The sequence below is a fragment of the Chanodichthys erythropterus genome, chromosome 4 (assembly GCF_024489055.1).
Source record: "Chanodichthys erythropterus isolate Z2021 chromosome 4, ASM2448905v1, whole genome shotgun sequence".
NCBI lineage: Eukaryota > Metazoa > Chordata > Actinopteri > Cypriniformes > Xenocyprididae > Chanodichthys > Chanodichthys erythropterus.
In genome coordinates, this window is record NC_090224.1 from 2,718,423 (window position 1) to 2,732,489 (window position 14,067).

A 14,067-nucleotide genomic window follows, 5' to 3' on the forward strand; every position below is an offset into this window, starting at 1 on the left:
TTTGGAAAAAAAAAAAAAAAATGTTTTACATTCAAGCTCATACAATGATTGACTTTACAGCATTGTGACAAGAAAAGGGACATTTTTTTTAGATCACAACTCGTAACATTAACAACAAAATATCTCAGTAGTATGGCTCTCAAAGGGGAATAAATAGCATAAACCAATTATATAAATACAACCATTAAAAATATTGCTTGGACAAAAGTGTGGTGCTTCGCCGCACGTCTGAGTCATGAGAACGGCTCTGTGGATCGATCGTGAGAACAGTTGACGAGGGGCTCATGTGGGAGGAGGACCGTTGGTGTAGCGTAACATGGGGTGGAAAGAACGGGCAAAATTGTTGGAAAGGGTGCAGCTGTAGTCGTCTTCAGAAAGAGGAACCAAGCAGGCCACAACCAGCAGCAGGAGGAACAGGAGATGCAGAGGGAAAGCCGCTCGCAGGACCCGATAGAAGAACGAACGCTGAGGGGATGGGTCACGCTTTGACCTGAAACAGGAAAAATAAAACTCTTACTACTGCTCTTTTTTTCAAATCAAAACATGTGTATATAATACTGGGTATGTGCATTTTTGCTTTTATAAAACGGTTAGTACCAGTACTTGATTCTGATTAGTCAATAGCTGTTTTATTCACAATAAAGAATGACTATGACCGCCTCACCCAACGGTTCTGTGTATCACTTAACAACACCCTTCGCAACATAAACATTCTTATTTGAAGAAAACCATAAGAACTATTTTCCAATAGAAGGAAGGTATTTAGTGATTTTACTTTATGAAAGTAGCATTGATACAGGTTTTTGGCTTGAATATTTGTATTGTGTGTGATAACCGTTTTAAGAGCAAGACCATTTTGAGGCTAGTGCTGTACGTGATTCATATATATTTTTATAATATTCTACACTTTTTAATATATTCTAACTATTCATTAAAAATGTAAAAAGGCTAAAAAAAATGAAACTGGTTCATGTGTGCGCAACAGTACCGAGAGCATTCGGAGGATTTCCTGTCTCCTGCAGCATCAGTTGTGGACTCCTGCAAACAGACAGAGAAGAGTTCAGCCCCTAATCACAAATGAAAACTACTCAACCACATCCTAGTGCTCTAATTTATGAGCATGTAATATACTTTTAATTGAAATATTATTTATAGTACAAATGAAAAGTAACTGCCTTATCTTGGTTAATTACATTTATATGTTGACATGGTGGGGCAAAAATTTGCACTCAGATCAAATAATTTTAATGTATACAACCATTCAAAAGTTTAGGTTTGATAAGATTTTTGAATGTTTTTAAAAGAAGTCTCATACTCACCAAGGCTGCATTTATTTGATCAAAATACAGTAAATATGTAATATTGGGAATTAACACAATTTAACATAACTATTTTAACATTTTCTATTTTAATATACTGAATCTTCAGCATCATTACTCCAATCTTCTGATTTGCTGCTGATTTCTTTTTATTAACAATGTTAAAAACAGTTGAGTTGCTTAATATGAGTGAATATTATATATACAGTTTATATATATATATATATATATATATTAATTATTCAGACATTTTTGGTATATTTTTACTAGTGGGTGCAGGACACTATAGTTCATTTATGTAAGTGAAGATAGCAAAATAAAGTAAACTGTGACATATTATTCCCAAAAATTATATTCAGTGGACCACCAGTAAAATTAATAAAAATTTGGGACCAATAATTCATTCGTTTTTTTCTGACACAGTTTAACTCAGATCTTGTCATATTTATTGCCTTTTTAAACTATAGTGAATAAACTGTTCAAGGTGTCTGAATAAAATCTGGTTTGTGTGTGTGTGTAAATATATATATGGTAATGTAATTGATATCTTTTTATTTAAACAAATATATGATGTCATCGAGTTTGAGTGCTTCGATACGTTATAGGGCATTTAAAAATAAATAATAAAATTATATATATATATATATATATATATATATATATATATATATATATATATATATATATATATATATACACACATACACACACACATGCACACAATATACATTTATAATATTTAATATATGATATTTTAGTTTTTTCAGGATTCTTTAATAAATAGAAAGTTCAGAAGAAGCATTTATTTGGAACATAATCTTTTGTAATATTATAAATATATTTACTGAAACTTTTGATCAATTTAATGTGTCCTTGCTGGAAAAAGTATTAATTTCTTTTAATAAAAAAAAACTTTGACCCCAAACTTATGAATGGTAAAAAGTCTGTAAAAACGAATGGCAAAAAAATCTGTGTGAATTTTTAAGAAGAGGAGAAATGTGCTTCTGTGGGCTCAAAACATTCAAGGTTTTAATTAATCCTCTATATTTAAATGGGTATCAATGAATTGTGACACTCAATGTATAGCATTTTTTTTTTTTTTAACCAATTAAATAATACAAATACGTTTAAAAAAAAAAATGCAGTGTGTCCTTAGTGGAATTAGCCTCCTTTTTTTTACTCTGTGTTGTAAATGCCTCAAGAATACTTTGCAAAACACTCTTACCAATCTCTCCTGAATCATCTGGAGATCCTGCTCGACTTGACGTGACAGCAGTCGTAGTTTGCTTCCAATGACGTGGAGTTTTTCCCTAGCTTCAGCACTGTCCTCCCCAGCAGCCTCAGGAAGCAGCTCAGAGACGATCTCCTGCAGGGAGCTCACTTGCTTCTGCCTGCCCTGCAGCTCCTCTGCCAGATCCTGCCACCAGGGGGAGCAATACAAAAGCTCACTACACCAGAGATAGTATCAATGCTTGAACAGTCTTATTAAATGAGTAAGCTGATATTGTTCTGGTTTAGGCTCATCTCATGTCAGGAGCCGGTTTCTCGCGCTCACCTTCAGTGTGTTCCTGTGTTCCTGAAGAATGGAGGGCTGCACAGAAGGGTCGTCCATGTTCACTGTGTAGCGTCTGCTCTCTGCATGGGCCAGCCACAGCAGTAGAGAGTGGACCATCTCATGGAACTCCTACATGAGGGCAGATGGTCAGTTTCACGTGTCATCAAACCCGATAGACGTTCATCGAGGTTTAGTATAAATGTTCTCTCACCTGACAGCGTTCTAGTGTATTGCGTAGACTGCCCTCCCATCCCTCTAGGCCCGCACAAGCCTCTGTCCAGCGGCGATTCATGCTGCGCAGACCCTCCTGAAGCTCATGTCCAGTGGCCCCCTGATGCAGCTCTCGCCCACCCAGGTTCAGAGACAGCATCATGGTCTTGTAACAAGCAAATGTCTTCTGCATTTCCTGCATAATGAAAAAACAAACCGGAGTGTGAAGACAATATTACCTTTTTTTACTTTCTAGTGTCTCTGTATTTGTCCATTCTTCAGGAACATGGGAACACACTGAAGGTGAGCGAGAGAAACCGGTATCTAATATGAGATGAGCCTAAGCCAAAACAACATTGGCTTCCCCATCTACTGTATTTTAACTGTATTTATAGTTTTCGTATGACATCACACCCTTCTACAGCGCCCACCTGGAGGGCAAAACAAAGCTTTCCTCTGCTGACCGCCAGTTATTTTTTTTCACCAGGTTTGAAGCTTTATGAATCATTTCATTCGAATCAAATGTTCGGAGTGCCAAAGTCACATGATTTCAGCAGTTTGATACATGATCCGAATCACTGATTCAAAACAAAAGATTCATAAGGCTTCAAAGCTGTGTTTTGAAATCGGCCATCACTAGATATTGTTGATAAGTCGTTATTTTGTTTTTTTGGAGCACAAAAGTATTTTTACCACTTTATAATATTAATATTGAACCACTGAACTCACATGAACTGATTTAAATATGTTTTGAGTACCTTTATGGAGTTCAGTGGGATTGCTGGCAATAGAGGCCTCACCGAGCCATTGGATTTCATCAAAAATATCTTAATTTGTAATCTGAAGATGAACGAAGGTCTTGCGGGTGTAGAACGACATGAGGGTGAGTAATAGATTACAATATTTTCATCATTTTTAGGTGAACTAACCCTTTAATGGGGCTTAATGCATTAAGACAGTTAAATTGGAGGACCAAATTCATTATAGCTAAAACTCATTAATAAAACACTTGTACAGGCAAGCAGATGAATCCAAAATATGAACACATATTTTCACGTTATACATTTTTTTTTTTTCATAGACAACCATTATAATGCAATTTAGTGCACTGAATTCATTAACAGGGCTCATCATCTTGCCTCTATATAGTATGTATCATTAAGTGTTTTAGAATGTCCTGCTGTTTTTAGTGATTTAAGTGCCCAGAACTTGCAGTTTGTTCACATCTTTGTTTTTCTTCTTTTGAAAGGTGATCTAAATATTCATGGTTTGAAAGATGGAACATTGACAGGCCTTTGAAACAGTTCTGTGGATGTTTTGCCCTCCAGCTCCAGGTCTCTGCGCCAGTAACGTGACTGACAGCTATGAATAATCTACTATTAAATGCATTTAGAACACCAATAAAGGTGTGTTTGGATGCAGTGCAGTACTGTAACTGTGCACTCACTTTAAGCTGTTTGACCCTCTCTTCTAAGACCTTGACACTGGCGGATGTCTCGGGTTTCTGTAGTCTATCCAGCTCAGGGGTGACACGATCCAGCCAGGAAGTGATGTCGTTCAGGTCAGAGGTCAGCTGCTGGGCGTCTTTGGTGCAGCACTGTTCCTTACTCACTGCTTGAGCCTGCAGCAGCTCCCAGCGCTCGATCACTCCTGCAGTGAATAGAGGACACATTCAGAGGACCATCCATTCGTTTATCTACCTATCCCTCCATCCCTTCAGTCGTCTAACCATCTATCTACTCACCCATCTAATTATTCATGTATCCATCCATCCGTTCCTCCATTGTCTATCCAACTCTCGATCCATCAATTCATCCATAAATGTTGATCCACCTATCCACTCATCCATCCATCTAACCATCTAACCATCCATCCAACCAACCGTCCTACTCATTTAATCTATCCATCCACCTACCCATTCATCGATTTATTCAACAATTCATCCTTCTGTCTATACATCAATCTACCCAAGTTCCTTCATTTGTCTATCCATCCATATATCCATTTATCAAAACTGATGAATTGGAAAGATTGATTTTTTTCTACCCTTCTCTTCATTTTATCTACCCACCCATTTAATTATCCATCCATCCATCCATCCATCCATCCATCCATCCATCTCTTTGTCCTCCATCCATACATCTACACTCCAACCAACCATCAAATTATCTACCCAGCCAGCTATTTACCAATCCATCTATCTACCCATCCAACCATTCATCCATTTATCTAGCCAACTATCCATCCATCTATCCATCCATCCATCCATCCACCCAGTCACTAACCATCCATCCATCCATCCATCCACCCATCGACCCATTACTCCATTTATCTACCCAACTATCCATCCAACTTTCCAATCATCCATCTATATCCAACTATCTATCCATCAATTTATCCACCCAGCCACCTATTTACCAATCCATCTATCTACCCATCCACCCATTCCTCCATTTATCTAGCCAACCATCCATCCATCCATCCATCCATCCATCCATCCATCCATCCATCCATCCATCCATCCATCCACTCATTACTCCATTTATCTACCCAACTGTCAATCCATCCAACTTTCCCATCTAACTTTCCAATCCATCCATCTATATCCAACTATCTATCCATCAATTTATACTCCCAGCCACCTATTTACCAATCCATCTATCTACCCATCCACCTATTCCTCCATTTTTCCACCCAACTATCCATCTATCCATATATCTTTCCCATCTAACTATCCCATTCATCCATCCATATCCAACTATCTATCCATCAATTTATCCACCCATTAGTCAATCTATCTACCCATCCACCCATTCCTCCATTTATCTACCCAACTATGTATCCATCCATCCATCCATCCAACTTTCCAATCTAACTTTCCCATCCATCCATCCATCCATCCATCCATCCATCCATCCATCCATCCATCCATCCATCCATCCATCCATCCATCCATCCATCCATCCATCCATCCACCTATTTACCAATCCATCTATCTACCCATCCATCCATTCCTCCATCTACTCAACTATGTATCCATCCATCCATCCACCCACCCATCCATCAATCCATCCGTCCGTTCAACCAACCATCCATCCATCCATCCATGAGGTGGCATCATATGCTATTTTCGATAAATAATAGATATTTTATAACAAGTCTTTTATCCTTTTTTTAATAAAAATGATAAGTAGTCCCCTGTTCATGTGATCTGCGTCAGTGCATGTACCCGACTATATGTGAAGTGTCTTGTTACATAACTCACTCAGGTCAAGTACATCCTCATGTCCCTCTGTGTCTGACAAAGTGTTTCTACCTGACTGTTTGTCTGCAGTGCTGAGCCCAGTAAGGCCTTGTTCCTCCTGCTGTTCTTCATCCAGAATCATAGAAACTCTCTTCACACTCTTAATGCTGCCGCTGCACTCAGACATCAGCTGGACCTGCAAAGTGCACAGACACATCACACATGTGCCTTTACAATCACCCTTCAACTCATGAGAATCCACATGTTTATACTAGCATGGAAAATTGATGCAAAATTGACAGGCCTTTGCAGCAGTTCAATGGACATTTGAATACTACTTGAGAATCCACATTTATGCAGACAAAGTCTGAATGAGGAAGATGACAACATGCAAATGATATAATTATAAAAGTGCTGAGTTAAAAAGGAAAGGGTATATACTCACGTAGCCTTGTTTAAAAGGAGTGCTTGCGTGTGTAGGTGAGGAGTCGTCCAGCTGGAAGGATTTTCTTTCAGGCGTGTTTTGAAAGTGCCAATTCTGTCCTGTGAGTGTGTGAGAGAGGGAGAGAGAGATTTAACTCGATGCTCTGCACAGGCATTTCACTTGGGCTGTGAAATAAGAATGGACACAAGTAGTGTAAAACTATTTTGTTTTACAGGGGTCACATCAAATTGAAAATTTCTGCACCAGAGGAAAAAAAAAAAAAAAGATATCCAATCTTTGTGATGACAGCCCACATTTACACAACAGGGCCTATTGAGTGATCAGAAACTTGGCCAAATCAGTCACGGTGAGGTAATGAGGAAGAAGTAAGGTAGATAATATTGTGGGAAAGTGTAAAACCTTGTGCTTTTCCTCATTCTGCGTACCATACTGAAAGACCCCAACATTAGATATGAGTAGCTGAAGTTTATTTTAAACAAAACACACAGTTATTCAAAAGTTTGGGGTCGGTAAGATTTTTTAAATTTTTTTTTTTTTTTTTTTTTTTTTTAAATAAGTCACTTATGCTCCTTTGATGGCAAAGCTGAATTTTCATCAGCTAGCCATTACTCCAGTCTTCAGTGTCACATGATCCTTCAGAAATCATTCTGATATGCTAAATTGCTGCTCAAGAAACATTTTATCATGTTCTTTCAAAGGGCCAGAGACAGGGTGGAAAACGGCCATAAAACATAAAATATGTTTTACACAAATGTTATTGGCATAAAAATTAAATTATAAGTAGATTCCAGGATAAAAGTACAAGTACAACCCATTTAAAAGTAAAAGCATCAAACAAACATTTTTCACATACTGACACACTGGTACATCATGTACGCTTCTCCAGTAATGAGCAAAGCTTCAAGAGTGTGCAGTTTAGATAAATGAATTATTATCTTTTGCATGAGCATGAAAGCTGTGGAGGGGGATGAGCAGGTGCACTGAGCCGCGTTGAGCGAAGGGGACGCAACCCTCTCATAACCTCCCTGAGATCTGGACATGCCCCGCTCTCAGCCCTCCTCTTAACCAGCAGAACCTAATCACAGGCCCAAGTCTTTCATGATAAAAGCACATAGAAGAGCAGGGTGAGGGGAGGACACTTGCATCTTTGATTTAAGAGAGAGAGAAAGTTCTGCACTGAAAGGAAAAAAATACCAGGCCTTTGATGATCCAGCAAACCGAGTCTATGTGTATCGACAGTGTGGGAACAGGACAGGAGGGAGAGACAGAAAGAGAATAATGTGGAAAGGGAATGAGAAGAAGCAGGGAAGTGTGGGACTGGACGGATGTGAATGCACCAAAAAAGGTAAGATCTTGCTCTCATGCACATCTGAAGCCAAGTACATGTAAAGGGACATGGAGGCCTACCTAAAGGCTCTCCAAAAGACTTCTTTGTCATCTCAGATGAGAATTCTGGGATTTCTGTGACCTCTAAATCTGGAGGGAGAGAAAATGAATGGCTAAAGCAGCAGTATGTCTCAGGCTCAGATGATATGCCAATGGACATAAAACTGGCAAAAGCTGGTTAAAATTGGCAGTTGCATCGGTGTGGCTGGCGTTTCTTTTTGTAATTTACTGGTGCACAGCATTGTTTTCTGGCAGACTGATATAAATCTGTGTCAAGATATAAATCTGTTTCTGAGGACAAACTAGGCACTGAATTTGGCAAATTTTGCCTGGTTATCAAAACACTTCTATACGTATTTACCTGACAAAGCAGAAAAGAATGCAGCATCCTCTTCCTCATCATGCGAAGAAGAGCCGCCAACGTCCCCAGTATGGTCCCACTCTAGAGGGATGGAATCCACGCTGATGGGGGTTTCACGGCCCGAGCGCTCCTGAGGCGGAGATAACAGGCACATGGAGGGCTGGCTGGAGGCAGGGGTGCTCTGCGTCTCTCTGGACCGCTCACCATCAAAGATATCCGGCTGTTCCTGCAGGGGTTTCAGAGAGAAAGCATTATCATTCATACTCATATAAAATGGCCCATATGCAAAGTGGACACTTCTGCCATTGCAAAAAGGAGGATGAAGAAATGTATACTACTGTTCAAAGTTTTGGGGATTTTTAGGTTTCTTATGCTCACCAAGGCTGCATTTATTTGATCTAAAACAGTAAAAACTGTGAAATATTATTTGAATTTTAAATAAATGTTTTCTATTTTAATATATTTTAAATCTTAATTTATTACAGTGAAACGATCATTACTCCAGTGTCACATGATCTTTTAGAAATCATTATAATGCTGATTTGGTGCTCCAGAATCTTTTCTTATCTTTAATGTTGAGAACAGTTGTGCTGCTTAATATTTTTGTGGAAACCACAAAAGAACAGCGTTTATTTGAAATAGTAAATATCTCTACTTTTGGCTAATTTAATGCTGAATAAAAGTATTCAATATGCTAAGCTAATAAGCACCTGGTTAAAAGTGAGAATTGTTCCCAATACTAAAGTGTTACAGAAAAGTGAATGTTTATAATACCAGGCGGAGGCTGGTGAGGCGCTGGTGGAATCGTGCCACTCTGCCAAACACCTCTTGACAGTACGTGTGCAGTTCTTCTAACTCATCTTCTATCACAACGGCATCTAGAGGAAGGCTCCTCTGAATCAGACCCTCCCCAAACACGATCAGAGCATCAATCTTATTGGTGTTCAGAGTTATCTCCTTCTTAAAACTCTGTAGGGGAAAAGTTCAATTAAATTCACCTAAAATTGACATTTTGTTGTCATTTATTCATATGCCATGTGTCGACATCTACGGACTGATTAAATAACTTAATTTAAATGAAACACTGTTTATTAACCTTCAGCTGTTTCATTTTGTCTTGAAGATGGATCTCTGAGAAGTGTTCCATGTTGGTAAGCTGGAGGTCAATCTCAGTCAGCCAGACAAGGAGGCTCTCGCGGGTTCCCTCAAACTCCTCTCTCTGGCTTGTGAAATGCTAAATGAGAAAGAAAGAGGGAGGAAAAATGAAGTTGAGAGAGGTTTGTATTAGCACTCAGGTGAATATAAATGCATAGATGACAAAGTGTCTCAATGTCCTCACCCTGAGTCTCCGCAGTATTGCAGCCACTCTCCTCTGGAGTGCGTCCCAGCGCTGGTTTCCATGATGCACCATAGCCCTGAGACTGCTGGCTGCATCGGTGCGGTTCTCCCTTGCCAGTCGCCTGTACTGGTTATTAATGATCTCTAGCTGGGTAAGACTCTCATGTACCTGCCTTTGGAAACCCTAAAATGAGAAACCATACAAAAATTAACAAGTGTGTTTTAACACTGAAAACATTTTTAAATACAACCTTGAATGACAAAACATTCAGTAAATGAAAAACTGCTGACATGCAGTACATGGTTTCTTGAGGAATCTGATATTCCCCTAATAACTGATTGTGTTCCTAAAACAGCAGGATTAAACAACTGACATGCACTAAATGGTCCTGTAGCACAACTATTCAAATGCTCTTAGTTTAGCATTTTTTTGGAATCAAACCTCATATTTCTGGAGTTCCTCTTTGGCGTCAGTGTACAGGACGTCTGAGGAATTGGGTTCAGCAGCGGAGCACTCAGCTACATTCAGCCAGTCCTCAAATGAAGAATAATCTTCCTGAAATTTACACCAAAGTCTCCATGTCTCCTCAATCCTGCAAAAATATTTGAGCGATTAAAAACAGTATTTTTTTATAAATTTAAATTAATGTAAAACATAAAATAATATAAAATATTTTATTTAAAATTTACTAATTACTATTTCATATTAAATATACTGTTATATAAACTTTATATTTTATAATAATTATATACATATAACTGAAGGTATTTCAAGAGATATAATAAAAATATATCAACTATATATATATATATATATATATATATATATATATATATATATATATATATATATATATATATATATATATATATATATATATATATATATATGGTATTGTAATTGATATATTTTTATTTAAACAAATATGTGATGTCATCGATTGTTTAGATGTGTTATAGGGCATTAAAAAAAAAAAAAAAAAAAAAAAAAAAAATTTTTTTCAAGCCAAGATAACTTTTACAGATATCCCAGACTCAGTAGGGAGCAGTGAATCAAAAAGCAGCTTCTTAATCTGGATCTAGAGTGAACTGAGATTTCCTTCCCATAAAGAGATGCAACAGATAAACAAAACATCTGTGAGAAGTGTGTTTGAGCTTAAGAGTCATCTGGGTAAATGGCCACACCTCAGCCTCCTTTCAAGAGACATGGAGCATATATTTCTCCAGCGCTGGTCCAAGCGCTGTGTGGTGTGCTGGATGGAGTCATTCTCTCCGTCGCTGCTGCAGGCATCCTCATCGCGTAGAAGCACGTCACATAGAGTGAGCACAGACGCCACCCTCTCAGTGTGCTGCTCAATGTCACGCTGCAGGTCCTAAACACGCACACATATACATATGTTCAATATTTTTAAGTTGTTTATGCATTTAATAAAAATGAATAAATAAAAGCCAGTCACACAAGACAAAGTTCACTATTCAATAAATATTATCTGAAAACAAGCCTTGTTGCCATTTATTATTAGTTGTGTCTAAGTGTTGTGCTGTGTTGATATTTGCACCAAGAAAAAAAAACTACCTAAATTCTACCTTAAAGGGTTAGTTCACCCAAAAATGAAAATTCTGCCATTAATTACTCACCCTCATGTCGTTCCACACCTGTTAGACCTTTGTTCATCCTCAGAACACAAATTAAGATATTTGTGATGAAATCCGAAACAAAAATTGCACAAAAACAAAACAAAAATAACGACTTTATTTCAACAATATTGCCAGCATTCTGACGTGGAACCTGGAAGTGCTGGACATAAACAGTGTAAGAGAATAACACAGAAGAGAAGATAATGTTGACTAAAGTCATTATTTTTTGTTTTGTTTTTGTTTTGCGCACAAAAAGTATTCTCGTCGCTTCATAACATAAAGGTTGAACCACTGCAGTCACATCAACTGTTTTAACAATGTCTTTAGTACCTTTCTGGACCTTGACAGTGGTGGTTAAATTGCTGTCTATTCATAGAACACTCAGATTTCATCAAAAATACCTTAATTTGTGTTTGAAGATGAACGGAGGTCTTACGGGTTTGGAACGACATGAGGGTGAGTGATTAATGACAGAATGTTCAGTTTTGGGTGAACTAACCCTTTAATACCTTACACATGGAAATGTATATTGTTTAAGGATATTTACATACTATTTCTACTGATTGAACTAGGATCTTGTATCATATAATTTTTTAAAAACTCTTGATTTGCTGACCTGTTGCTCTGCCAGTCTCTTCTGGATCTCATCTCTGTGGCAGATACTGTAGTGAATGGGTTTGGCTAGCTCAGCCTCAATGCGAGTGAGCCAAGAGCGAAGGTTATTCATGTTCTTATCCAACTGTTGTACTGTCACCAGGGTTTCTGTCAGCTTTTTCACCCTGACAGAGAGAGAAAGAGATAGCATATTCATTTAGCATCCAGAGAATTATCAAATAAATCATTTTGGAAAAAGTTTTAATACCATAAATGGACTTGAATGTTTTGATGAAAACCTGAAAGTGTCCGAAAGTCCTACATAATCTCTCCATTAGATAAAAAAGTATTTTCTGTGAAAACAAATATTGTGTGACATTCTTTTAAGAAAAAAAAAAGTACTAACCCTTTGATAAATTAGTCAAATAAATGTTTTCCTTTGGTATATGAGACTGCAGTTTGGCAGGAACCCAGGAATAAAATCCTGTCAAAGTTTAGCATGGCGCAAAACACAACTAGAAAAAGGTCTGATAACCCCCAGGTCAGATGACACAGAAACACAGACAAAGGGTGTTTAGCCCATAGGGATTAGATTGAACCATTTAAGTGTGACAGTGTGAAGCTTCTCGTTACGTTGCTTGAGTGACGTTACGTTGCTCAAACTGTCTGAGCAGCCATACCTGCAGATGGCCGGCTGTGATTATAGCGTGCCTGAGTACATACTGTCCCTCTGGCCCCATTGTGCCCCTGTTCATAACAGCTAATATGAGGTGACAGACCATTGCCCCCACCATCCCTTCCACCCAATTCAAGCTTTACAGAGGGACTAGGACAGACTACAGGAGCCTAAACAGGCCATATGGCAAAGCTGAAGCAAACGACACTAGTGAGGGCTACATTAATTCCCCCCTCTATCCAGTATTAGTACCATCTGGCTGCTTCAGAGCATGTCACACCGCAGGACTGACCAATTGCATGAGAGAGATTGTTGACGTCACAGACAGGAACGGATACCTCTCAAATTGTTTGTTTTCTTAGGACCACCACATGATTCATACACTCGGTATGTACAAATACCCAAAGAATGATTACGAGAGCATATGTGCCAGCTGTGGTAATCCAAAACACTGAAGATCATATCAAATGCTAAAAGGTATTATTGAGTACATGGAGACCCAAGACTCACCTTTGATTAATTAAAAAACTAAAATAAAATATATTTTTATTATATTTTACTATTTTAGTGTTATGTCAATTATATTATTTATTAATATGTTGAATTAGCTTTTATTTTGATATTTTCATTAAGTTTTAAGAAATTTTATGTGCTTTAATTTTTAAACATATAACCTGCTAGAAAAATAATAATCACTGTAATAATGATCTGTTATATCCATCTATCTATGTGTGTGTGTGTGTGTGTATGTGTATATATATATATATATATATATATGGATATAACAGATCACTATTACAGTGATTATTATTTTTCTAGCATGTTATATGTTTGGCAACAGTTCTTTTATCCCTTAAAGATGGAGTGTGCAGCTTTTCATTTCTTAAACAACCATGTATAAAGATGTATCATGGCCATATTCCAGGATGACAATGTCAAGATTCATTAGGCTCAAATTGTGAAAGTATTGCTGGGAGGGAGCATGAAGAATAATTTTCACACATGAATTGGCACTGACCTTAACCTCAGTGTAAGTTTTTGGGATGTGCTGGAGGAGACTTTACAGAGTGCTCACCTCTTGCATTGTCAATACAAGATCTTGACCAAAAAATGATGCACCTCTCAATGGAAATAAATGATGTATATTTTTAGTTAATAACAATATTGAACAGTATTTGTAATAATAAGATGGCATAATATAATATTATAATTTATAATAACATAATAGTATTTTTTTCTGAATTTTGTTTACTATTTGTTGAGCTTAGTGCCGCAGTTTACCCCAAACCCTGCATGAAAAA

General features: G+C 37.6%; 1 protein-coding gene across 9 annotated transcripts in view; it reads right to left on the minus strand.

The window, feature by feature from the left end:
• Positions 1-266: 266 nt before the first annotated feature.
• Positions 267-14,067, minus strand: part of LOC137018868 (nesprin-2-like) — a 116,175-nt gene continuing 102,374 nt past the window's right edge. For 7 of the 9 annotated variants that reach the window (XM_067383632.1, XM_067383627.1, XM_067383630.1 and 4 more), the window contains 16 exons: positions 12,113-12,275; positions 11,044-11,231; positions 10,301-10,451; positions 9,860-10,042; positions 9,617-9,754; positions 9,295-9,489; positions 8,521-8,746; positions 8,181-8,249; positions 6,774-6,871; positions 6,401-6,524; positions 4,532-4,734; positions 3,086-3,280; positions 2,875-3,003; positions 2,545-2,736; positions 989-1,038; positions 267-490 (listed from right to left, as the gene is read on the minus strand). In XM_067383632.1, coding sequence (XP_067239733.1) covers positions 283-490; positions 989-1,038; positions 2,545-2,736; positions 2,875-3,003; positions 3,086-3,280; positions 4,532-4,734; positions 6,401-6,524; positions 6,774-6,871; positions 8,181-8,249; positions 8,521-8,746; positions 9,295-9,489; positions 9,617-9,754; positions 9,860-10,042; positions 10,301-10,451; positions 11,044-11,231; positions 12,113-12,275 — 2,512 coding nt within the window. In that variant the 3' untranslated portion in view covers positions 267-282. The remainder of the gene's footprint in view (positions 491-988; positions 1,039-2,544; positions 2,737-2,874; positions 3,004-3,085; positions 3,281-4,531; positions 4,735-6,400; positions 6,525-6,773; positions 6,872-8,180; positions 8,250-8,520; positions 8,747-9,294; positions 9,490-9,616; positions 9,755-9,859; positions 10,043-10,300; positions 10,452-11,043; positions 11,232-12,112; positions 12,276-14,067) is intronic. The other 2 variants (XM_067383635.1, XM_067383631.1) reach the window with 1 other exon arrangement.